The following is a 25,962-nucleotide window of genomic DNA, read 5'->3' as shown; positions in this document are numbered from 1 at the left end:
GTCAGCCACGTGTTGGTTCCTGGGGATGATGCTGCTCTGCATCACGGCAGCTGCCAGCCCCTCTCCTCTATCCCCTGTTCACCCACCCCTGGGCCACCCACTGACCGAGGACCCCCGTTGCCTCCAGCCCCCCGAAGAGCTGCATGGCTGTGATGGCTTTGGTCAGCTCCTCCTGTGTCTGCAGCTGTCCTGTGACAGGATCCGGAGGAGGCAGATACCCAAACTTCGTCAGCCAGTCCTGTGATACAAAGGAAGGAGGATGAGAAAGGGAAAGGGGTGAAAGACATTTGTAGAGAGGGAAGTGTTGAAAGTCCTGCCCATTCTGCTTGGAAATGCCACTCCCATTCACATGTTTACAGCTGGTTTCCCTATTGAACAGCGTGGCTCCTGTTGACAAATGAAGATGTCACGACGGATCTGTACAGACTGCTTAAGTAGTGGGACCTGGTGATCTTCCTGCATTCCAGTGCTGACATCTGTCTGCAGTGCATCCCCACTAGTGGCAGCAGCAGACCCTACCCCTTGGTGTAATCCTGTTGCCTTTTATTCACTGGCAGTGCTCAGGGGAAACCTACTGCTGGGATGAGCAAGGAGAGGGGATGAGGGCATCCCTGTGGGAACAGGACAGGGCCGCCACTGCTTATGAGCCAGCACCAGCTCTGCAGTCTCCACAGGGCAGCTTAGGGACTGTGGTTAAAGAGCTTCCCCTTGAACTTCAGCAGCGTTTTGGTTGGAAACAAGCTTAACAACAAAGCCCTAAAGCTGAGAACAGCCCTAAAATTGGAGACAGTCGATTGGAAACTGAGATTAATGGAGATCAAAGTGAACCAATGCTCATGGGAGAAAACTAACATCTACCCCATTCCAAAGCTGGAGCCCAACTCCTACTGAAGCCACAGGGATGTCCCCTGAGCCTGTCATTCACAACCTGAACCACAGTAGCACCCCCACAACCCAGTGGGTGTGGGTGAAGCACAGAGTGCTGAAGCCCATGCAATGCCCACATATTCAGCCAGCACTGCCTCTCACCATCACACTGCCACAAGTGCCTCGTTAAAATGCCACTATTCGATAGAAATTCGTCTTTCAAGAGCCAGCACACTTTTATGAAGAACTTTCTCTTCCTCTTTTCAGCCTAGAACTGATGAAAATACTACCATAAATCTCATTCTTACTACTGCTTTTTAAACGTCTGGTCAATTATGCTCCTAAATCTATCCTTGCCTTCCTACTCGCTGATATCTCCACCTCAGCACAGAATAACACAACATGTCAAGAACGCCTTAAATGCCTGCCCTCTATTTTCTTTATCAGTATCAAAGAAACATTGATCCATTGAACCTCTTGAAGTCTGATATTGATCTTGACTTCCACCACAGTCGATACACCACAAATTTATGGTAGTTAGATCAGTGCCAGGAGTCTGTATTTGCTTATCACTAAAATTGGAGACTCTCATCTTGGTTTTTCCTACAAGAGCCATCCGAAATGCCACAGAGCCCCCAGCCCTGCTCTGGCACCTCCTGGTAAGGCAGCCACAGCACTGAGCCTCCACATCCCATATTTGCTGGGGCAGAACATTTCTTTAGGAAAAAAAACACTTGGACTTGGAGATGAGAAAGACCAGCAGGAACTGTCCAGCTAATTATGTGTGCCCTGTGAAAGCTTCTCACATCTTTTCTTGTCTTTAACCAGGACAAAAGCTAAACTCATGAACTTTCACAAATGGGAAATACTGAAACATCTTCCACTGAGATAACTTCAACATATTCACTACTTATTTCAGCCTTTTTTTTTTTTTTTAACATTAAAAAGATCTTTTTTTTTCCCAACTCTCATTACCTTAAAATGTTTAATGAAGCAGTGGTTTGAGCAGAATGCTAAAATTCTTAAAACGTATTCCTTGCCTGAGTTGACACGATAAAAACTTCTCCTTAAAAATGTGCTGAGTTGAACGAATTGACCTAATTCCATCAGAGACAGCAACTCCATGTTTTCAAGAGGGAAAAAACTGCTTCTCCAGAAGGTTCAGACTGAGGGGATAACTCCAGCTCCAGAGCAAGCTGGGATGGAGCAAGCAGCAGACACAGCCGTGGTGTCATCCCAGGTGGAGATGCGTTCCTTATGGGGCAGGTGGTGCCCTGTGAGTGTCCTACCTGCTGCAAAGTGACACAGCTCCTTTGAAAAGCTGCCTCAATGACAGTGCAACAGCACGCCTGTTTCCCCGTGTCCTTGACTAAACATAAGAGGAACCACTTTCTCATCTGGGTCCCCCATGTCACTGTGGTATAATGGGAAAAAGTATGCTTTGTGCCTTGAGCTGGGCATGCCTCTGTGCCCTGTGGTTAGCAGAAGCTGAAACTGTGGAATTTATGTGTATATATATATATTATTTTTATTTGTTTGTTTCTTTGTTCTCTTCAGAAAGCACAGATTTGGGAAAAACACTCATGAAGTCCGCTTATGCTCTGTAGACAAAACCTGCTGCAATTTTGGACTTCTTTGCTGCTCAGGCACTTTGAACTGAATGCCAGGCAGCGAGGCTGCTGTGGAAGCATCCATGGATAAGGGCTCTCCAGGGCTGGAGAAAAATGCTGGCTCCAGCAGCAATGAAGTCTCAGTATCACTTATACAGAGCCAATTTTCAGATTAAAATGGCAATTTCATTTCTTTCATATCTCCACTTCATTTTTATCAGTACCCTTTTGTCCTAGAACCTACTTACCTGCTTCATTTTGAAATAGATGTAGATTTTGTCCCTCTTTTATGGAAGATTTATGAGCTCTGTAAGTTTGCTTTTACTAATATTAATATTATATAAGCTGATGGGCTCGCTCAACTGCTACAGGCAAAAAAAACGAAAAAGACTCAATCAGCAAATTTTCTTCTAGATGAGTTCTTAAGGGTCATAGGTTGTGTTGACAAGAAGACAAAAGAGCTCAGGATAATGAGGAGAGCATAAACAAGATAAACAGCAAAATCAGGACAAAGAAAAAAACTATGCCCAAGACTGTTCCACACTTCTGCTCTTGTGTTACGCTTCTAAAGCCCAGCCAGAAATGAATCAGGGCCTTGGAAGAGTGGGATGGAGCAATGCTGCCCATGGGATGCTGCCAGCGTCACACTGTGCAGGGGACGAAGAGCCAAACCAAAGTTAATGGCCCAGATCACCAAAATAAAGCTACAACTCAAACATCCGGAACTAATTTCCAAATTACATTTTGCTTTATCTCTGTTGCTACCGTTAAACAGATTGGAAGCATTTAAGAAAACTGAAAAAAAAATCTCCACCACCGAAGGCTGGATGAAAGGCAAGCGACTTTTGTCCGCTTTGGTTTTCCTTCTAAGTTTTCAGTGGTTTATAGTATTCAGATTTTACAGTAATTTTCATGAGATCAACAACCGAAGGAACAGCACCCATTAATTAGAGCACCGCATATGGTGCTGCAATACTCCAAGGAGCGTGCTCCTGTGATGCAACAGCCTCCGGGCCACGTAAAGCCAATAATTTTCTTCCAAAGGTTGACACGTACCTCTCTAATGAGCTACTGTATGCACGTAATCAGCTGATTAATTCGTTAGGAAGAAAACTGCTGTTTGGATTAGAACCAGCATTCTGGTCGCCGTCACCTCTGAACCGCAGGAAGAGTTTCATTAGCTCATGCTAGAAGAGCTGGTAGCATCCAAACAGCTTTTTAATTGGCTGTGTACAGCATCCAGGGTGGAAGTTAATGCAGCTGCTGCCCATGCCCTCTCTCTCCCCTCGCTTTAAAGGCTCGCTCAGGTTAACAACAGTGGCACTGCAAAAGGCCACAGCCTCCAGCTCCCACAGACAGCGGGCTGCTTGGCCAGGTCTGCAGCAGACAAATAGCATCGTGTGGTGACATCAGACACGGGACATCCAGGTCACTAAGGAGTATGGAGGAGAGCAGCTCTGCTCCTGCACAGCTCAGTTCTCTGCCATCCCCAGGAATTAGCCTGGCTGCAAACTAGACTGCCCACTCACAGGGCTGTGTTGCCATTCTCTTGCACATTCATGAAACCAGACCACCTGGGTTTGGAAGCCAACATCCCCTGGATGTGATGCTACACACAGTACTGGCCTCCGTTTGGCTGGACACATCCTGAGCACCATCCCAGAAACCCAGAGGTAATCAAGGGATGCTGCAGAAGAAGATATAAATCCTCTGTGGACCAAACAAACCGTGTTTTCAGCTTCTTTGAACTGAAGATCAAAGAATCAATTCCCACCCATACAAGGAAGGCAGAATAGGGGAGCAGTGTTTACTAGAGCTGGTTTGTGTTTCTTTCCAACGAACAAAAAACTGACAAAACTTAAAAAAAAAAATAAAATACAGCTACTTCTGTATTTTCAATATGAAAGTGTGTTTCCCTTTGCGAAGCTTTAAGACACTAGGCTTTTTGGACCAGTTTCAATCATCAGAAGTTTTTCATCACATCCCAAAAATTTCCATGCAAAGGCAATGAATGATGAAACATTTTGTGTAATTAAAACTCCACAGGACATCGAGAAAAGGAGTTTCAATGGGAATAGAAATAGAGGACTTTTTTTTTTAATCAAATAGTTTTACATAATGCCGCCTGTCACGGTGAAGCATCCTTGTTGCCACTTAGTTGTTTGGAAAGGAAAAGAGGAAAATACAATAGCCCATGGAGCTGTGGTGGGATGCTTGGTATATGACCAAAGTAAGATTCTTTTCTCTCTCTACAAAAACGGCTCCAAACCACACAAGCTGTCGGGTAACATCATCTGTGAAGGTAGCCCTCCTCCTGTGCAGCTGGTGTGTGGTCAGTGCAGCCAGTGGGACATATCAGTTTGTCCCTGCACCAGGTTGCCCAGAGCTGCCCTGTGGGTGAGGCATCAAACCCAACCTCTGATGCAGCACAGAGTTAAAGGAAACGTTGCCATCTGCAGTTCTTCCAGCACTTGGGAATCCAGGAGGAGTCCCTTCCCTGCAAGCCTGGCCGCCATCCACACGTAACCAGGGGAGAGCTCTCCCTGCTCTGCACAGGGAAATGAATCAAGGCATGAGGTTGCCTTGTCCCCGAAATCTCTGTATGAAGGAAAATCCAGGCCAAGGCTTTTCATGGCCAGGGATTTCTGGGCATAGGACACAAAAACATCCACACTTTCCTGGATGGATTTGCACAAGACTCAGTGAAGGGGGAGCAGCCGGCAGGGAGCAGAGCCAGCTGGAAGATGCTCCTCGGGAAACATCTGCTGGGGATGCACCATGGGAGCAGGAGCTCATCTCCTCCTGTGCTCCTCCTCCCTTCTTCCCCACACACCAGGAGATGGTAGGGACCAGCTGCTGTCCCTCGCCCATGGGGACCCACTCCCCTGGGAGCCTCCACCACGTGAGCCAGGACTGCAGCTCTGCCATGGTGGCCCTCCTTGGATCATCTCCACACACAGCTGTTGGGACGTGCCATGAGCAGCTCCAAACCTCCTGAGGAATCGGTGCTGGGCTGCTGACATCACCACAGCAGATTGCACAGAGAACTCCCAAGCGCTCCCCACCCTCCATCTGGACTGGGACCAAGATGAGCAAGAGAGTGATGAATTATTTTAAAAGAACAAATTGCTCTTCAGCAAAGTGAGGATATGCAGCAAGGCTGTCCTATGGGGTGACTTCAGAGGTCCTGTTATTGCTTAACAAGCCCGTGTGTCTCATTGGACCTGAACTGCACGTTTGCTGGCAGTGCATAGGGAAAGTCAATGGCGCAATGAGAGCGCAGTGCCGTTCATCTGTATTCGCTGCTGGTGTCAACGAGATGAGCTCCTACTCTTTTGGTTTCAGTCATTAAACAAGCCATGTGTGGTAGCTAACTGAACAGACTGTTATACATCAAAACAAATCTCTCCCTCCTTCCATCTATTGTATCTTTGACCAGGAAGGTGTCTCCTCCAGGATGGACTCCTGAGCTGACTTTCTGCAGCGTGACCACCGAGACCAGTTTGCTTTGGCCATCCACATTCTCACTCCTAGACTCTATCCCAGGCCTCAGAGTTGCACTTTCAGCACAGTTTTACTATATCTCCATTAACAGGAGCCATGAACATTTCCCCTTTGTAAATCTGCCCAGTTGCACAGCCCTGCTCCATTCACCAGCTATAAGATTGGTGCTTTTTTGCTGCCTACTTCTCTCCTGCTCGTTTGCTTTGGTTTTCAAGATAACCTCAGGACACAGACTGCCTGTTTAAATATGCTCATGGTGTGGCTTGGTTTTATTTTTGAGAGATTGCAGAAATTCTGTTGTTCTCCACAGAATGGGAATTCAAAAGCTCTCATTGCCATGCCGTGCGCTAGGTCTGATGCACGGGCTGTCGCTGTGTTTGCTTCAGCAGCCCTCAGATCGGGCTTAGTTGTATCTTCCCATGTAGTTTTTAGCAACAAAAGTATTATAACATTAAGAAATCAATAAATCAGAAGCTTTACTGGGGTGTGAAATAGAGCTCACTCATGTCTCTTGTCCCTGGATCTATGTTTCTATAGGAGAAACCACATTTGCTACTTTGATGGCTTTGTTGCTTCTGCAAACTTTTTAAAACAGCAGTATTACAATGAGCTTCCCTTGTTGACAGGATCTTTCTATTAGCTGTACAAGTGTCTTGAGCAATTATTGATGCTGTGGGCAACTGCTGAACAGAAAAAATAGAGTCTCCTGTTCAGGGGCAAGGCTATCAAATCAAAGGGAAGCAGCAGCGTGGCAGTCCGTGGGTGACCAGCCCCATGGTGAAAACAGCAGTAACTCTTTGGTAGTACTCCAGGAGCAACCATGGGTTGGAGGGGCTGTAAGAAACTGCCCTCCAAATGCAGGGAGATGAATACAACTCCCGGATTGCTAGGGGATGTTGGGCAAGTTGCAAGCCATGAGAAAGATACAGGAATGTATTAAAACAAACTACCTGAAGTGAACAATGTAGGCTGCTCTCACCAGCCCAGCGCCCTTCCCTGTGGCCACAGAGCCTCTGCTTTTGGTGAGAATTCATGTTAATTGTGACCTTGGACCAAAGCAGTTCTGCAGAAAGCAGCCAGAGCAAAGCAGGAATGGACAAACACGCACCTCCTACACCTCCTCTGAGAGATTAAAATCACAGAGTTCCTGTCTTTGGCAAACAAGCCAAACCCTGCAACATAGAGCTCGCTTTTAGCAGCGCCAGAACCAGGGTTCAGTTAAGCAGAGGCTGTTAGGGGTTCCCAGGACCATCTCCATGCTCCTGAGGTCAGCGCCTTATGTTACATCCCTCGTGCAAATCAGGACACCAGGCAAAAGTGATCCTTGTGAACCTAAAACCAAAGAGGGCACTGCGGGCCCAGTCCTGGCCAGGTACTGAGCACAAACAAGCATTGCACGTGAGCAACAATGTCCATAATGAGCCTCTGCTCCTGGCTCCAGCAGGAGCAGCAAGAAGGCCCCAAGGTGCCGCAGTGAGCGAAGGCAGCGGCCAGGCAGCACGTCAGTCATCCTGCAGAGCAATGCTTTATGCACAGCCAGCCTCTGGTTGCAGATAATAAATAATATTTCAGTGGCTTTTAATGTTCCCTTGAAGAACACAGGTACAAAATATTGTTGTTGTGACTCATGCCTATTTGAATGGACAGGGCACTCGGGAGCTGTGTGATGAAGGACAAACCACGCTGCCGTGCCCTGGACAGTTTGGGATGCTGTTCCCCAGGGATGCTCCGACTGCTCCTGCGAACTCGGCAGGACAAGGGAAGATCTGAAGCCCTGACACACAGTCCAGCATGACAGCAATCTGTGCCATCCCAGCCCCATGCAGCACCATGGATCACCTCTGACTGCAATGACAGCAACATCCTCATTTGCTGCCGCCCTACTTGTGCCAACGTGCAAATTAAAGCCGATGCCTGTGATTTTATGCTCCAGGCTTGTGACAAATGAGCCTGCTTCCCCCAGTCCTCCTGCCTGCATCTCCACACACCCCCACCCCAGCATGGCTGGAAATCGTCGCATTTATGCACAGAGATCATCTCTCTCCCGCTGTGCAGTAAATGATGAAATGAAAAGATTATAAAACTTACATATTTGAAAAGACTCTAATGGGAAAATATCCCCAATTCTCTGTGGCCTCTCCATGGCGCTGATACAGCCTGACACAGTCAGAGGCATCCTTCACCTGTCTGCGCACAAATAGCCAGATTTCACACACCTATTAGATCAATTGCAGTGGCAGACAGATACTGAGATGAAGGGATCTGGTTTTCCCAGCAGTGCCCCACACTGTGATGGTGCTAAGAAGACCCTGGTGAAGGTGGATGGCGCCAGTGCACTGCTGAGTTTTATGGGGAAATTCACCTCCAGCCCCCCACCCTCCCAGCCTCATTCTGGCAAGAACCGCCTGGGCAACGCCTGACACCAACCAAAGTCATCACACAGAGTTCTGCATTCATCTGTGAATGTGAAAGGCAGAGACACTCCTGGATCAACCCTCCGTCAGGCCAAAGCAGAAATCCCATCTGCTAAATTGCATACATTTAATCACACCAGCTTTGTTTTGCCCTTTTTTTCCTTCCCCCTTCTTCTTTTTTTAAGGACCATATATTTTGACTGCCTGGGCTCCGTGACACAAGTGCTGTCATCACATTTGATTGAAGGTGTCACGGTGGCCATCTGCACCCCAGCAGACACAGCGTGACCCCACATGCTGAGCAGCCGCCGGATGGATCACATCCCATTTGTGAGCAGTATGGCAGGCAGCTGCCAGGCCCATTGCCTCCTAGTGCCTCCTATGCACCACAAGGATGGAATCACCTGCTGCTGAACCACAAGTGAGAAGCACCCAGCATCGGTCTGCGGCTGCAAGTCCATTGATCCTGCACCCTATTGCCTGGGGCACAGTGATGAGGAGAGGTCAGAAAAACCCGATAGAAAGGTTGAAGATGGAATGAGAATGTTCTTGGAGGAAATAAAGCAAAGCCTTGGGTTCTGCCCTGAGCATGCAAGAGGATTTCTGCACATGACAGGTAATGGCCTTCTCTTTAATGAAGAGCACAGTGAGTCCTTGTTCCTCCTCATTTCCATTCCTCCTGCTTTGCTTGGGAGAGGTAAAGTGCTGCTGTGCTCAAACTGCAGTGAGCACAGGAGAGCTATAAAAACACCACTAAATAAGTGTTATTTCCTCTTTGACACAGGGAGCATGGCAACCTGACCTTTCCAGCTACCTGCAACCTTCTACAAATCCATACCTACTTTGTAGAAGAAGTTCACAGAAGGAGCAGAGAAAGCATTCAGACAGCGCTAAGCTGGTTAGATCCCGAGACCTGCCTGACCATGATAACAAACCAGCTGTTTTGTTCATTATTTCCTGCAGGAAGCCACAGCCACCAGAGCAGACATTATCCCTTGCTTTTCTCCATGGCAAGGACGCAGACTCAGCGCGAGCAGATCTGCTGCTGGGAGCAATTAACCCAGTTGAGCAGGAAGCTGTCCCTGAGCAAACCCGGCAGTAGGATGCAGCCCCTTCCCAAAGAGATGCAACTTCCAAAAGAAGGCCAATTCAGTGTTCCAGCTATTAATCTGACAATTTTAATTGGCAAAATAACCAAAGAAAAATTTTAAAAATTGAATGTAATGCAAGTTTAAGCATTTACATTATTGCCCATCCCACAGGGAAAGATGAACCCTCTCCTCCCACCATTCACAGCCTCACATACCCCAGCCATTCAGCTTCCCCCAGCTCCATCTCTCCATAGCAGAAGGAATGGGGACATCTCCCCACAAGCCCTGTTTACTCCATTGCAGTGAATGCCATGGCTCCTGTAGCTTTGTAGCAAGGAAGCAAACCTCACTCCACTCTGGACAACCTTTACACCAAGCTGAGTTCTCAGGCAATAAAAGAGGATGTCCAAATTCTGTCTTGCAGACAAGGGAAGAAATCTTGCAGACAGGACTTGCCGCAAGTCAGGCTGGCACTGTTATGTATGTATTACATGAATTAATGCCTTTTAGCTAAGCTAGCAAGACTTGAATCTTTTCCAGCCCATAGGCTCACAGTTTTACTAAGTAGCAAGTATTGACTTTTAGAAAGGCCAAGATAATTTTATGACCATCAGAATAAAATTTTAAGCCATACAAAGCCAGATAATGGCATGAGGGAAAATAGAAAGAAATCAAATCAGTTCATATATATCAGGTCCTAATTACTGACTGACAACTGCCAGGAAGGAATTTTTCCATCCAGAAGCAGCATTCCTATGCTGATGGCCGCATGGTGGAGGGAGCCAGGTGCATTTGCTCTTTGCAGGTCAGACATGGGGACGAGCACAGGGAACCCTGCTCCGATGGGATGTGCTGGTGCACTGGGACCTGATCTGCTCACAGGCATAAAAGTACTTCCACCACTGCTAAATTCCAAACTAATTCTGCTCTTTTCAAGCTGATCCAGCAGCACTGCCAAAAATCACACCTCACACACCTGCGCTACCCCAGCAGCCACCTGCAGCACTGTTCTACTTGATCCTGGCTCTGGTTTTTGATGCACTGAGATGCGCTGATCCCAGCACACTCAGGGCTCTGCCTGGAAAGCCACCTCCCTTCTCTACTTGCCACTTTCTGATTTGATGAACTTGGGAAGGAGCACATCAGGAGAAGGGCATGTGGAGTCACAGCTCCTCCGAAACCACGGCAACACCATGGGACTCAGCTGGGGCTGGGACTTCTCCTGCTGAGCATCTCCTGCATCCGTGCAAGGAGATGCTCAGCAGCTGCCTCAGCCCCCCGCCATCAGTGTGCTGCAAGCCAAGGGAGGGCAGCTGCTTAGAGCTGCTCCTGCAGCACACACTGCAGAGCCGTGCTCTCTCTCTGCACCATGCCAAGAAGTGGATTAGTTAATAGACAAGGAGGAGATATTTACTGTTGCTCGTAATGGGGTGTATAAAACTCCCCTGGCGCGCCCTCCAAAGGCTGCAAGCACCTTGAATCAGGCATATGCTAACAAAGGGACGTGACAGAAAAGTTTTAAGACTTCATCTTTCCACCTTTCCATATGTCAGCCCATTCTCCAAGCCAGAAATGAGAGCAGAAGGCACTGGCAGGACTGTGTCCCCAAGGGACCGGCGGGGCTCTGCCCCGCAGCACACAGCACCTCCCGCCAGCAGATTACTCAGCCTAATGAGCCGGATGAGATGCTGAAGCAGCGACGTAAAGAACACATTGTTATGCATCATTTTAATTATGCATATAATGCCTTTGTCTTTTTTGTTACCTTATTTCATTATTGAAAACCTTTATTTTACACATACATTTTAACTCCAGCCACCGACAAAACTACTGGTAAATAATTCAGTGCTCCACGAGGCATCAGCTCCTCCAGAGCAGCAGGCCTGGAAGCCCTCTCGGTGGCTGACACCTGAACGTGGCACCAGAGCACCCCGAAGGCAACATCACCACTTGCTTCTGTGTTGCATTGCTTGGCTGGGAGTCGTAATGAAGAGCCGTAATGCCTCGGGGAGATGCAGCACAGCATCAGCCCCAGCTGTGCCAGGGATGCTGCTAGTTCTTCCCACACACATTTAATAAACAGGTTCTTTTAACAGCATTTGTCAGCTTTTATAATTACGCAATATATGCGGCACAACACCTTAATTTTTCATGTGGCTGCCTCCTTTTTTCCTTCCAATAAAATAAAATTAGAGGGAAATCCACCAGCGCAATCTGCATCCCAGCAGAACTATCGAGACTCAGCACAGCCATGCACACAGCCATGCTTTTACCTTCCCCTCCTTCCTCGCAATATTCCCACGGTGAAGCTGCATTAAAAATGCATGGGTCAAGCAAGAGGTGCCTCGAGGTGGAAACTTTTCCTCTTGCTGTCACTCCTTTGGTCTCGCTACAGCGAGCAATTCTGTCCAACACCCAATGAGGTCAATGAGAACTAAGCAGGTGCTTAAGCTTTAGGCGTGTGAATAAATTACTCATTATTGAATGGAATCCACATGTGCTGAGTCAGCGATTTTAAGCTATCAATGTGGATCAGACTGACTGCCACCTGAAAGAGCTGTCCTTTGTTCAAAACTAGAGAAAATGTCCAAAAAGAAAGGAGGAAAAAAACCCAACAAGCTCCTACTCCACTTCCTGACCTGATATGCAGAAGCCAATTACCCAAATCAGAGATGAATCAATGAAAAAGGCTGCCGGGTGCTGGGAAAGCAGCAGCTGGTCTTTCCCAGAGCCATGCAGAGCCCAGATCGATGCTGCCTCGCAGCCATTGTCCATATATTCCACCTCCACTCCCCGATTCATTCTGGTGATGCATTGCAGAGGTGTCAAAGTCAGATCATTGGAATTTGTCTGGGAGCAAAAGGTACTCAAGGTTCAGAATGACACCTTGACCCGGGCAGGTCGTCCTGCAGCAATCATCACCAGTTCTGGGATGGAAGACTGCAAATGTTCAGAGAAGGAAAAAAAAAAAAACTTGCCCTTCCTTCACCTTGCGTACAAATGAAAAACAAATGTGATCTTCTTGCTCTTGACATATCCATGCTTTAAGGAGCTTCACAAGCATCTATTTCCTCATTTGAGCTCACACAGAAGACATATTATCTCTTTTAAATACATCTTCTCCTTGGCAATGTGAAGCCTACCTCCCATCTTTAACATTTTAAGGAGCCGCCAAGCAGTTATTTGCAAAACCGATGGTAGATGATGGATATAATCTATTTTAAACCTCAGCAAAATTGGCCAATTTCAGGAGAGTTTAATGTACAGATGAATTAATCAAGCTCAGCAGCTGATGAGATGGGAAAGGCAGACCCCGTCCCTCCATCCACATGTGAGCCACTTGGAAGAGACCCAGCAGCTCCCAGCAATGCCAGGACACGACCAAAGTAGCTCTGCTGCTCTGGCAGTGAGGCCCAGGGATGGCACAAGTGATGCGCTGGGGCTCTGCACCCATCCTGCACCCCCTGTAGGGTCACTCCCCCAAGGACAACAAACCCAGGCTCCAACACTGACCCCATTACAGGACTCTTCCATCTCACTCGATCTTGTTCTCAAGGTCTTGCTGTTTGGTTGCTTGGAGATTTCTGTTTATTTGCTTGTTTTGCACTTTAACCATGCAGAGCGTGGCCAAAAGTACCGATTCCCATGCAAAACCGTGGAGTTCACAGTGTTTCAGCCCTTCACTAAGGACAGGTCCCAGCAGAAGCACAGGGCCCTGCACACACACCCAGCCCAGTGCTGAGCAGCAAGGTGCTGCCGTTGGACCTGCATGCTGTCTCTCTTGTGCATTCCCAAGCTGTCACCTCCCATCAGCCTCCCCACGCCGGCAAATCAGCAGTGACGCGCTCGCCGGCAGCGTTCTGAAACCTATAATGCTCCATCTACGCCAGTGTGACTTTAAACACAGAGCATGCACAGGGTCAGGCTCACTGATCCCCAGCCCCCAACCCTGGGGCAGGCAGAGCACCCCTTGGGACCATCCACACGCTGCCCCACGTGTCATCGGCACCAAACACAAACACACCAGGCAAGAGAAGATAAATGGCTCCAGGGGAAATCCGATGACCTCCCCAGCTGTGTCAGGAACCATTTGTCAAGTGGCAGAAACCATTAAGCTGTTTCACTGCTCACCTATGGGGAACGTCGCAGCTCTGATGGTGCTGCCTTAATGCAGATTTGGGGGAGCTGCTGCTGGCACTGCTGACGTCAACCGTGGCTCTGTGTGCTCTCCAGTGCTTGGTGTAGATGAACTGGTCCCAGACAAGGTCAGATGTACCAGGAAGAGCTACCGTGCTCATGGCACTCCTTTTGAAGGCATCAGGCAGCAGGTCATAAAGCACCTGGGATCTGAAGGTCAAAACATCCCCTCATTCCTACAGGCAGCCAGAGCTGCACAGGGAAAGCACAGGAGAGCACACCTGCATCTAGAGGCCTGGCTCATTAACAGGTCAGTTGTAATGAGCCTGACAATTACTTTCCAGCACTGCCACAACACGAGCAGCCCCCCCAGGTGCCTGGCAAGACAGCTGCCCAAGCAGGAAGACGCTCCAGCAGCATGCTACTACCCTGGGACCGAGCAATTAAGTAAGAGATTTTGCTTTGCTATTGCTTTGTAATAAGAAAAGAATTAATTTAAGCACACTCATCATTGGATGTACAACATTAAGGTGTTACTGTCAAGAATCCTTTTGGGAAGACTGCTTGGACCCTCAAGAAAAATGGCATGCATAAGTTGGTAATTCCCATGGATAGGCTGGCTGTTCCCATAGATAGATGTGCTCCAGATTGGCCAAAAAGGGCAGAGAAAGACCATAGGGGTTCATCCAAACACCAGATGAAATGTAACCAAGGACACCAAGGCAAAGACTGAATGTGCAAATCCATGTGTTGGGTCACTCCAGGGAGGGGGAGCACTGAATTAAATATGACTGCATCAAAAGGAGCTTTCAGGGAGGGCTGAGAAAATGCCAGCTCATATAGGGGAGCCAGAAGTTTGCAGAAGTGGAAGCCATGCTTTCATTTGCCAGTGCCAAAGGACTTCACCAGACAAAGGCAGCAATGATTTCCCATCCACAAAACACGCAAGGACCTGGCCATGCCCACAGCCCAGCACGTAGTGATGCCCCAGCACTGGCACAGAGAAAGCAAGAGGCACGAGCCAATGGGACAGAGCAAGGGAGACCGACCCCATGAAAGCCCCAGGTGCACTCTGCCATAAAAAGGAGCTTCTCCTCACAGATCTATGACCAACAGCCAGACAAATTCCCTGCTTTGAAAAGTAAAATCCATATCATTCCCACTAGACCTATCCACAGCTACACAAAGCACAAGGAAAATGAGCAGTCACAGAGCTCTGGCACTCACTGTTTCTCCTAGCTCACCCTGCTCTCCCTGGCACCAGCTGCATGCTTCCAGGTCCCTGGGTACCATCTCCCACCTCGGTCTCCCCTGATATGTTGTGCCTGTTGCTCCCACACCAGCTGCCTGTACCCTGAAGGCAGAGGTGCCTCCAGGGAAGTTTGCAGCCAAAAAAACCTTTTACACACTGGGCACTGATTTCTGCAGTTGGGGATGGAATTTACATCACTGAGTGCCCTAGGAGGTTTCATGTGTCCTCATCTTAACTCTCAGTGCGTTCTCCTGCATAAAGTATGACTACTCGCGTAAATACAGGCGATGTTCCCAGGTCACAGCTGCAAAATTTACCACCAAAAACCAGCTTCCTCCCCTCGCCTTCACCCTGCGCTTCCAACGCCTCCCTTTTTGCTCTCCTCATAGGAAAGCTGTCATTGCAACAACCCACGTCTGAATACGTCCCCCACTCTCGGCTCAGTGTGTCCCCTGATCCCTTTGTGCTCATCCCAGGCAGCACTCCCACCCCTGGCTCCTGGGGCTGGCAAGCAGATTGCTTTTGAGGCACTTCCAGGTTCCTGAACTCTGTTGTTAATGCAGCTTGTTTCCCATCAGCTGAGAGCAGCGTGCCGGGGACATCATTTATTTTCCATGTTTATTTATGTTGGGAGAGTCCTTAAAGGATTTGTTTGCAGCTGCTCTTGTGGCTGCTCAGCCCGAGGTCAGCTCCCTCCAGTCTGACCCAGGGAGTGCAGTGCTTTCTGTCCTTGGGTCAATTTTTCTCTTTTTCCTTTTTGCTATAAACCATTGAAGACCAATTTGCAAATGGATGTGACCTCTGCTCAGCATTCACGGCTGATGGCCACCCCACACCCTGCCCGGGTGGCCCTCCCTCCCAGCTGCCTCCCAGCTGCTCCCAGCACCATGTAGCATCCTGAGCTGGTGTGCCAGGAGCTGGCTGCCAATTTGTTTTCTCTTTGGGGTTCAGGGCTCCCCTGGAGGAGCAGAATGTGCCACATCGATCGCCTCTGCTGTCCTCGCACCCATCTGGGCAAAGAAACATTTGTTATCTTGTGACGGTTCCCTGCAGAGGCTGCTCAGGCGTCCTATCCGCCTGCATGGTGGGGCTGGTAAGCTTGCCAGAAACTCCACTTTAAAGGGTTTTGCAACATCAATTAAATTTCTACAGTTGTGTTTATTGGCTCTGAAAGCAATTCAGGCTCTGAGCGCATGAAGATGGGCTCAGCTCTCTCCCCCTGGCTCCCAGCACGTCTGGCTCCCAGCACTCCTCATACGCAGCGTTGGGAATACGGTGCTGTCCCTCACTGAGAGGCAATGAGCCAAGGACTGCTGGGGTTTGGGTACCGACTGGGTCTGGATAACCTAGAGGCTGAGAAACGACCCCAGAACTACCAGAAAGCAGATGTCCTTGCCCTGAGAACAAAGCCCTCCCAACAAACAAGCAGAAATGATGCTCTGTGATTGCCCAGACAAGCATGACACAGCAGGGCAGCAGGCAGGTCACTTCGAGGGCTCTGAGGAATTCCCCCTCAAGCTCCCACAGTTCCGACTCCTGTCCCACTCCTACGATGCTTAGCCTGTGCCTCAGGCTGGCAGCAATGACCTCTGCCAGTGACACCAGGACTGTGAGAGCTCCCTCCAGGAGAGCCTGAGTGGAGGGCAGCTGCTGAGTGCTGAAGGATGCAGGAGGAGCCAGGCTGGAATTTAAAGCAGAATGTGGGGGGGGAGGTTTGTTTTCTTTTTTTTTTTTTTTTCAGCCAGAGGATATTAACGCATGAGATAGGAGAGAAATGTGAAGGAGAAAGCCAAAGGTTATGCAGATACTGATGGAGGGATTTGCTGAGAGGTAGAGGAGAATTACCGCAGAGTAAGAGCAAGGAGCTCCATAAGGCATTCTGCAAACTTTCCCTGCTTAAAGCACGGGTTCTGCTGCCCCGCAGCCATTCAGTGCCCGGCACCGAGTGGCTCGGAGGGTTGGAGCCCCTGCCGCAGCCCAGCCGAGCTCCCCATCTCCCACCCGCAGCCGGGCACCGGCGCGTTTCCTAGGATGTTTCCCCGGTTTCCACCAGAGGGCAGCGGCACGACACCGCCGGGACATCGCGGTGTCCCCGAGCAGCGCCCGCGGAGCTCCCGCATGGATCCCCGCCCGCAGCGCCGGCCCTCCCCGGGCTCTCTCGGCCGCTCTGCTCAGAAGGAGCAGAAGGTCTCTGGAAAGGGGTCTGGATGGGAGCAGCGACCCATCGTCACCCATCTCCAGGCTGCTCGGCTCCAGCTGTCCGCGTAGTGCTGCCAGCGCGCAAGGGACAAACAGCCTTCAGCTCCAGCTGCCGACAGCAGCACAAGCGCTGGCGGCTCAGCTCAGACCAAGTTCACAACACCAGTGCCTGTGCAGCATTTGTGTTCCTGCTGCAACCCCGAGACGAGGCAGCAAACGCTCCTTCCTCCACTACATGACCCCGTGCACTGCCGTGCTGTGATGGGCAGCACAGCAGCTCTCGGGAGCCAAACTATGCAATCACAGAATCGTGGAATCCTTTGAGTTGGAAGAGACCCTGGAGCACGGCTGCTGATTTACTGTAGATTATCTTGATCTTGCTGGACACCGAGTGGGGGCAAACCAAAGCACGAGGGACGTCAGAAATGCCAAAAAATGCGCCAGATTGTCTGATGACAGACAGATTGTCTGTCATCCTGTCATGAAATAGGACGTGCATACAGCCCACGAGGAAGAGTGGGACTGCTCTGCACTTCATTGCTGGCTGAGGCCACGCCAGATGATTCCTTGTTTTGGACTCCCATTGATCAGGCCTGGAGGATACATTTCTGCAGCATAAACAAAATGTAGTAGAAGTCCCAACCCACCTAACTGTTTTCTGCTGCGCTTTTCTACAAAACACATTGCCATTTCATCAACGTGTCTGCCAGGGATTTCCCTTTTGTGAACCCAATTTCCTCTCACTTTTGAACAAAAAAAGCATCTCTGACATGGAGGATGCAAAGGGAGAGACAGCACAGCTTGGTACAGAGCAACAGGGAATTTGCCAGGCAACAACAAAGTGGAGAACAAGCAAGAGAAATAAGAGACAATTTAGTGCAGAGAAATGATCAAAGAAGCAAAGACGTGTCTCAAGCAGCGTCACCGACCACCCTTGTGTGGCAAGCTTGCTAGGGGGACTGCAACCATACAGCAAACACAGGGAGCAGGCTGGGAAGGAGCCAAGGAGCCCATGCAAAGGTGGGACCTCCCCACCGCCCCACTGAGTGACTACAACACCTCACAGAGGACTACAGAGAACCAGCAGAGGCTGCTTTATTTCTCTCTTGATAATAACTGACACCTGGCAGCCTTTCCTGTGACTGACTCCAGATCTCACAGGTAACAGACCACAAGCCATGGTGGGACCACCTCTAGCAATCACGGCGTCTTTTTTGCTCTCCGTTTTCCCCTTGGCATCAAAGTCTATAACCAAACTTCCCAGGAGCTACGGTAGGGCAAAAAGAGCATTTGGTTGTGTTACACCCTTCAGATAAACACCCCCCCGAGTTTTTTGGTATCCAAGTGATAAGCCTTTGGTTTGCAGGGGCCCAGCAGAGCTGCCCATGCGCTACAGCTTTGACTATGTGGGAAACACAAGAAGCAACCTCCTGAGGCGCCCTCCAGCTGGCACCCCAGCAGCAGAACTTGTGCCTGTGACAGCACCTCACTGAGAAACACACTTCTTTATGAAGGGTCAAGTGATATGCAGATACTCCAAGACTGCCAACAATCAGTGAAGCCTAAAACTTGCAGTGCTTTGCACAGCCTGTAGTTGCCAATCAAATGCATGCTTCTTCCAGTGAGTTTCCAGGCCTTCCTCCCAACAGAGACTCCATGTGTGCCACTCCTTTCCATTTTTTATCCCATTCAGGATCCTCCAAGGTTGCTCGGTGCCAACACATCTCCCAGATCTGTTCTTCCAAGCACCAATGACAGCGAGGTCCCCAAAGGCAGGCAACAAGCCACCGGGTTTCCTTTTGATCTACCAGCAATCTTCCGTCTCCAGCGAGGGGCATTTGGTGGTGAGAAAAGTGGGAAAAATCCAGAACTGAGTGGTTTAGGATGGGAAGAACCTGTATAAGGGTCGGATGTTTCCACCATAGTGCAGGACAGGCAACCTCCATAAATCAAGGCAGTAGCTACAAACAGTATTTCAGAACTCCACTGAAGCAGTCCAGACCTCTCATCTCTCCTGTACTTTGGGTAATGAAAGCATCTTGCAGTACAACACCTTGAAGGCTGCAAAAGATGCCCTCAAATTGCAGAGTTATCCGAGGGTGTGATGGCAGAGCCTGGGCTGTGGGTGATCACCAGCAGCTGGGAGGTGAACAGCAGGAGATGCCATTTGGGGGCTGTTAAATAACGAGACAATATAATCCAAACGTGTTCATCACCTTCCAGCACAGACCCTGTGACACAGGAAAAATTGCTTTTGTTCACCCAAAAGATCAATACTGTGAGGATGAAATAATGTCGGATGGTGTGAAGAGCTCTGCCTGACCACTGGCAGTCGACAGGCAGAAACTCCTCGTGAAAAACAGTTTAAAAAAACTCCACAAAACTAAAATGCACCAACACACTGCCACGTTCCAGATCACCTCACTGGCACCGTTCTTGCCAGGTGCCATAGATCATCTCCAGGCTTCTTGGAAGAACGATTTTCTGTGCCCGTGGTCCGTCCTGATGCAGGAAATTCCTCAGATTTAATCAGGCTCTCTTCTGCTAAATCACCACAGCTAATCAAACTGTCAGTCCCATCTGAGACCACACTCCTGGGTGAGCTTCGGCCTTCGCTCCATGTTGGTCTCTGCAGGACCGCTGCACAAACCTGCTGTTGGAAGCGGCTTCTTGTGATGCTCACCTAAATCTCCCAGTTCTGCTCCACTTTGGCAGCTTCCTCCCTCGCCCCCGCACGCCTGCTTTGTTTTGCACTGGATTTAACTTTGCGTATGTGGTTTGGTGTGGTTTTTTAATGTAACATCAAATCTCTTAATTCTCTGACCCAGAAATCAGAGACAATCCTCATAAAAATCTGGGACAAAGAAGACACGCGGATGCACGCGCGCTTTGGAAAGGGCTTCTGGAAGTCCCAAATCTACCCATTTACAGTGATTTTGATTAAAGAAAGCATTTGGAGAACTGTTGCTATCAGATCTGGGGTTACTTTGAAAGCAATCAGTGCTGCTCTCCCCTACGCAAGGCCCTTGGGGTGACGAGAAAGCCGCCCAGGTTGGCCATCACTGCTGAGCCGCACATGGGATGCGCTGGGTTGAAGGGCAGCGCTTTTTCCTCCCATGGTGTCACCCCACGAGGCCAGATGTCCCTGGGTCCAGCTGGGCATCTGCCCACTCCCACAGCACTCCAGAAATAAAGGTTTCTTTGGTTACAGTGTGACCTTTCCGAGCCGCACAGTCCATTCCCGCAGCAGTTTTGCCAGTGAGTAAATAATGAGAAATTAGCGTGCGGCCCCACGATGACTCACAGCGAGCTGCCGCCAGCACTAATGAACTTGTGGGGACAAAGCAGGGTGCTGGGGACATCCGAGAGCATGGCTTCGTGGCCACGTCACCCATGTGACGCCCGCAGCTGTGGAGGGCAGCTCTGTGGCTCTTTGCTCCAGACCCAAAGAGCCCAGGCCAGCCATGGAAATGGGAACGTGCCATTGTGCATTGCGTCTTCGCGTGCTCAGTTTACTGAGGGAAAATAAGAAAATCCTGCAGGAGCAAGGCTGAGTCAGGTAGACACATGCACACAGCAGCCCCATCGTGTGAACCCCATTATATTCTTAGGGGAAATAGGCACAGAATTAAAGTTCCATGGCACTCTACATCAGCGCTTGGGAAGGAGAGTTCTGATCCCACAAAGCCTGACTGCATTCAGCCCACCCCAAGGACATCAGGCAGTTTGTACAGCAGCACCCAGCAAAGCAAGAGCTCCCCCAGCCATGGGAAAGCCTCCAGTGATGTGAAAGTGGAAAATTGAGCTTAACTGCCCATGGGTGATTCACACGGCTGGGCAATAGCAGCCAAGTGTAGGACAGAAGAGCTTTGCTCCACCTTGAATTCTGGGGAAATCAAATCTGAAAAGGAATTAGCAGTTCAGACCAGCCAGACTTTAACACCAGATTAAATGTTTTCACTGGAGCCTTTCTGTTTGGGAGCTCCCAGCCAGCCTTTTGTCAAGCCAGTTTACTTTGCATTGTACTTTGGCTTCAAGAGGTACCTTAAAATGTAACCAGCAGCGTTTTTCTTTCCATGCTGGCTTAGGTTTTCTTGGATGGAATTCATGAACGTGGGACAGACACTGCTCTGAGCTGGAGGGAACATGCTCTGGTGGCAAAGTCCTCTGCCCCATACAGTTGGCCTGAAAGCAGCACTGTGTGGGAACCCACTGAGAATCCCATCCTGAAACTCTTGCCATTTCAGAAGGCTGAAGGAAAATCCAATGGTGATTATCAATTTTTAATTTCCCCATTAGCAACAACAGACGGCTACAAGTCTGGCAGTTTCTCTGGATAGAAGGAGCTGCCTATCTCCACACCAGGGCTTTGCTGAGGAGGGCCCCGAGCCAGATGGCTGCACGTGGGGGGCAGGAGGGAAGAGGCCAACATGGGCACATCCAAACAGCACGGCAGCAACAGCATGCCCTGCCCTCCTGCTTCATCGGTTGCAACTTAGGCAGCACGGGCATTGCAGAACACCAAAACGGAGCCCACTTCCCGAGATGTGCCTGGGTGGTGTGGGGGCTGCAGCCCTCCTGCCCCATCCCTGAGGTGAAGACAGAGGCAGCTCTGTGTCCTCAGCCCCCTGGCTCTCCCCACGGCACATCCTTGTGATTCAAATAAGAAGCCGCCACAAAGGCGGGGGCCCTGCCCCAAACAAAGAGCCGCTTGGGGCAGCGAGGGGGACGCGGCCTCCACTGATGAATGCAAATGCCTCCATCCCTTGGGAGCAACTTCTCTGGGACAACACAGAGCAGCATTGTGAGCATGTGGCTGCACTCATACGCAAACCCCCAGGAATGCCCAGCGCACCCCAGCTGGAGGAACTGGGGGCTGGGGCAGACCCTCCCGTTACCCCAACCACACAGGTGGGATCAAGAGGCTCCTACTCATCTTTCTGCACCCACACTCTTGCAAGCATTCTGAAACTCCCCCATCCTTTGGTGGCTGATGCTGGTGATGCCGCCACAACCACCACCACACAGAGCACTTCTGTTGGGACACGGCGTGCTCAGCTCTGGGCACAGACCCACACGCAGCTCCCCACTGTACAGGTGCTGAACCTGTAGCACAGCTAGCATAACCCAGGTTTACCATTAAGCTCATTTTTCTGCCCGTGGGTCTCCAGGTCAGCACCTTCTGCGTACGGATTCCACCTCGTCAGCTCTTACGAAAAATAGAAGCTGAAGGCAGCCCTCCCTCTGGACCTGGTTCAAAGCCCAGGGAAGGCAGAGCTCTCATTGCTTGTTACTGCCAACGTCTGTAAAGCTCTCGCTGCCCGGACCCCGGAGACCCAAGTCAAAGGGCTGGGAATGGATGCGATTTGTGAGCACTCAGTGCAAAGTGAGGAAGGGTTTGGGAGTTTGTTTTGGGAAAGACAGTGGTGCAAGAGGCAAAGTGGTAAAATTCCAACCCAATGAACTAAAATTCAAGGAAAACATTCAAGTCAGGCTCCATTCCATCTGCTATTTTGCACTCTCTTTGTTAGAGCAGCTAATGGACAACAATAAAAACATTAATAATCAAGCTAGATTTATAAACTGGGCAGCCCATTCCGTCGGTAATGAAATCTAGAGAATCACTCAATACGATATTGCTTTGGGCAGCACTCTACCAAAAGCTGCCTTTGAATTATAGCCCTTTCTCCTTCTGCTGAACTTTAATTTGGCCCGGCACCACGGCAGCATGCAGCAGGAGCTGTGAGCACACAGCACGGCCCCGCGTGGCGGTGGGGGGATGCGGGACGTGGGAGCTCTGCTGACACTGTGCTCCATTTACTGCGGAGAACTGCTGGATGTGATTTTCAAAGGTTAGCGGAGCATTCTATTGCCATGGTTTCATGCTTCCTAGTTTTCAAATATTTGGTTGGAATGCATCACAGATCTTTAATTTCTTAGTTGCTTCATAAGGCGGATGTCAAATAATCATTCTCAGAGCACTCACTTACCCCACACTGCTATTTTCCTGACAAACACCTCCAACAATACCTGGCATTTTCTGCTCCCTGCTGCTCACTGCAGGGCACAAGCATGAACCAGCCAGTCCCTTCCTATTCCCAGCCGTGCTGCCATAAGCCCGCAAGATGGATTTGCCCCAGAAGCACGCCCAGGGGAGGGGGAACTGTGCACATCACTCAGCCCACAGAGGGCTCGATGCTAATGGCACAGCTCTCCATGATCCCACGTCTGCCACACTCCTTGCACGTCTTGTTTGCAAGCTCCCACAGCTCTCCAGCGCAGCTTGGAGCCACTGCTGCTCCAACCCAGCCCAGGACAGAAAGCACCTCAGTGCCAGAGGGCTGCCTGCTGTTGCCAATAAGCCCCCTCAGATGTTAGCACTTAACCTGTACAAGCTGTGTGCAGCCTGCACGGTACCAAGGGTAAAGGCAGGTCAAAGCCCAAGTTTGAGTCAAATGGATGGGGGCAGAATACACCAATTCAAGCTCTGTTTACATTAAATATTAAACCCAGCTTTAACATTTGGTTAGAGAGAAATGGAAATGCACCATACTAATGCAGATGTGTCTCATTTTCCCCACATTTCCTATTCTGCCAGAAAATCTTGGGAGCTCAGGCAGGGCTGGGAGGCAGCTCCTGGAGCACACGCTTGGTGCTGGCAGAATCCTGGCGCACTGCTCTGCATGAGCCCACCGTTAGGTAACCCCGCCGTGCTGCAAGCTGCCTCCTCCTTCCCAGCACTGTGAAATCTGCTGAATTTCACAGAATTTCCCCACAGTGGCAGCTCCAGCCCTGGAAATGCTCAGATGGCCATGCACAGCAGCACGGCTTCCTGAGGGCGGGTCTGGTGCGGCCGTGGGGTTCTCTCTGGGCTGAGGTCTCCTCTTTGCCATCAGCTGCCAGAAAGTTTTCCTCCTCCCAGAGGGAAGCCTCCATCTCTCCCCGTAGAGAGCTGACACCACGACCCGACAGGGGCACGAGCTGACCCTCCTCGCCCGTTGACCGCCCCCATCCCCCTCCCTGCAAATAGGGCAAGGAACCGGGACCACCAACCACCCGGACCGTGCAAAGCACAGCAAAGCAGCCCCTACCTTATCCCTGTGCCTGCCCCTATCCCTACAGATGGCTCTTACCCCAAACGCGCCATTTCATCCGCGTGCCCCACCGCAGGCTGACAGGCTCTGCGAAACGCCAGCCCTTACCCAGAGCCCCGGAAACAGCCATCCATGTGCGGACGCCGCTGGGGCCATCGCCCCGGGCCGGTGAGTGGGGGAAGTTGGGCCACCAGGCGTCGGGGAGCGACGGCTGCAGGGGAGGACACAGCGCGCACGGGGGCTCCGCAGAGCCGGGGCGAGGGGAGGAATACCGTGCAAGGGCTGCGGAGCGCCAGGGGGCTGCACCCCGCAGAAGGCGCGGGGTGGGGGGTTGCAAAGGGACACGTCGCACGAGGGACGAGGGGGTGCCGTGCAGCGGTGCGGGCCGGAGGGGGCACGGAGCGACGGAGCGCGCCCAGAACCGCGGGAGCGGGCGACGGGCGGGGGGAGCGAGGCGAAGCGAGGGCCGGGCGGGGTGGGAGCGAAGCGGAGAGGAGCGGGGGCCGCGGGTCACTCACAACTCCCCGGCTGATGTCGTCCGCCGCGGGGGTGGGCGCCGCGGGCGCTTCCTGCCACGCCAGGCACAGGGCGAGCACGAGGAGCATCTCCCGGCGGCGGGCGCGGGGCCGACCGGCGGGGCTCAGCATCCCCCCGCGCCCCGCGCCGCCCCGCGCCGCCCGCCCCGGCAGGGCCCGGCCCCGGCCCCGCGCTGGGCTCCGCCGGACCGCCGGGCTCCGCGCCGCATCCGCGCTCCCTCCCCGGGGCTGCGGCCGCCGCCGGGGGTCGGGGGGGCTCCGCTCCGCCAGGGACGCTTCGCGCCGCCGGTAAGCTCCACGCTCACATCGCCCCGCCGCGCCCCGCGGAGCGGGCAACTCGCTGCGGGAGCGGAGCGGAGCGCTGCCCGGCGGCTGCCGCTGCCACTCGGGGCCGCCGCGGCTCCGCGGCTCCGGCCATGCACCTCTGCGGGCGGCGGCGGAGCGCCCCGGCGGCAGGAGGAGGAGGGCAGAGGAGGAGGAGGAGGAGGAAGGAGGATGCTAATGAGGCGGGCGGAGCCTGCGCTCCGCTTTGGGGGTGGGGGGCAGCGCCGTCTGCTCGTGGTGCTGTGCAGCACCGGCGGCGCGGAGCCATCGCTCCCCATCGGCAGCGTGTGCCACCCCCGCCGTGTCTGCGCCGCGGCTCCGTGCCGCGCTTCTGTCTGCGCGCCGCAACTCTCGGTTCTGCGAAGGAGCGGCCCCAGCTGCCAGCGGCTCAAGGCGCAGTCCCGTCGCCGCGGTCGGTGTGCGGATCGTCCGCATCGGGAGACCGCGCGGTCCCCTGGAGCCCCGCGCTGGGACGGGCAGATGGCTGCTGCCACCCCGACGGCCCCGCTGCTGCCAACACGCGGGGGCAAACGCGGCCAACACGTCGCAGCTGCGTCCCCTCGTCCCCGTTAACACGTTATTATACTCCACAGCTTTGAAAATCGCCTCGAAAGTTGCTTTAGAAAGGAGCCTGCAAAATGTGCTTTCGTTCTTTCCTTCTTTCTTTTTAAATATGGAAACGGAAATGATAAACAACGGCATCTCTTATGACAGCTGAGCACGAACCAACTCCATCCCTCTGTGCTGCAGTTCACCATGGTCCCCGTGCTGGCTGAGCAGAGCCACTGCTATGCAGCACCGTACCGCCCGGTCCTACAGCAGCCCCGATAACGCAGCAGGGTCTTACAGCAGCCAAGTGACCTCTGCTCCCATTCCAGGTGCTCCTGGAAGATGACACATGTTCCACTTTAACCTTCAATCCCATTTTGCAGCC

At 51.4% G+C, this 25,962-nt stretch overlaps 1 protein-coding gene across 2 annotated transcripts in view; it reads right to left on the bottom strand.

Annotated features, from left to right (window-relative positions):
* MMP17 (matrix metallopeptidase 17) overlaps window positions 1-24,838 on the bottom strand; it is a 39,680-nt gene extending 14,842 nt beyond the window's left edge. Inside the window, exons 1-2 of one of the 2 annotated variants that reach the window (XM_052690842.1) lie at window positions 24,687-24,838; window positions 106-238 (exon numbers count right to left, since the gene is read on the bottom strand). In XM_052690842.1, coding sequence (XP_052546802.1) covers window positions 106-238; window positions 24,687-24,815 — 262 coding nt within the window. In that variant the 5' untranslated portion in view covers window positions 24,816-24,838. The remainder of the gene's footprint in view (window positions 1-105; window positions 239-24,686) is intronic. The other variant, XM_052690841.1, reaches the window with a different exon arrangement.
* Between the last annotated feature and the right edge of the window lie 1,124 nt (window positions 24,839-25,962).

This window comes from Tympanuchus pallidicinctus, unplaced genomic scaffold, assembly GCF_026119805.1.
Source record: "Tympanuchus pallidicinctus isolate F22 unplaced genomic scaffold, pur_lepc_1.0 scaffold28, whole genome shotgun sequence".
NCBI classification, from domain to species: domain Eukaryota; kingdom Metazoa; phylum Chordata; class Aves; order Galliformes; family Phasianidae; genus Tympanuchus; species Tympanuchus pallidicinctus.
Note: the sequence above shows the minus strand (reverse complement) of the source record. Positions and strands in the feature narration are given on the sequence as shown.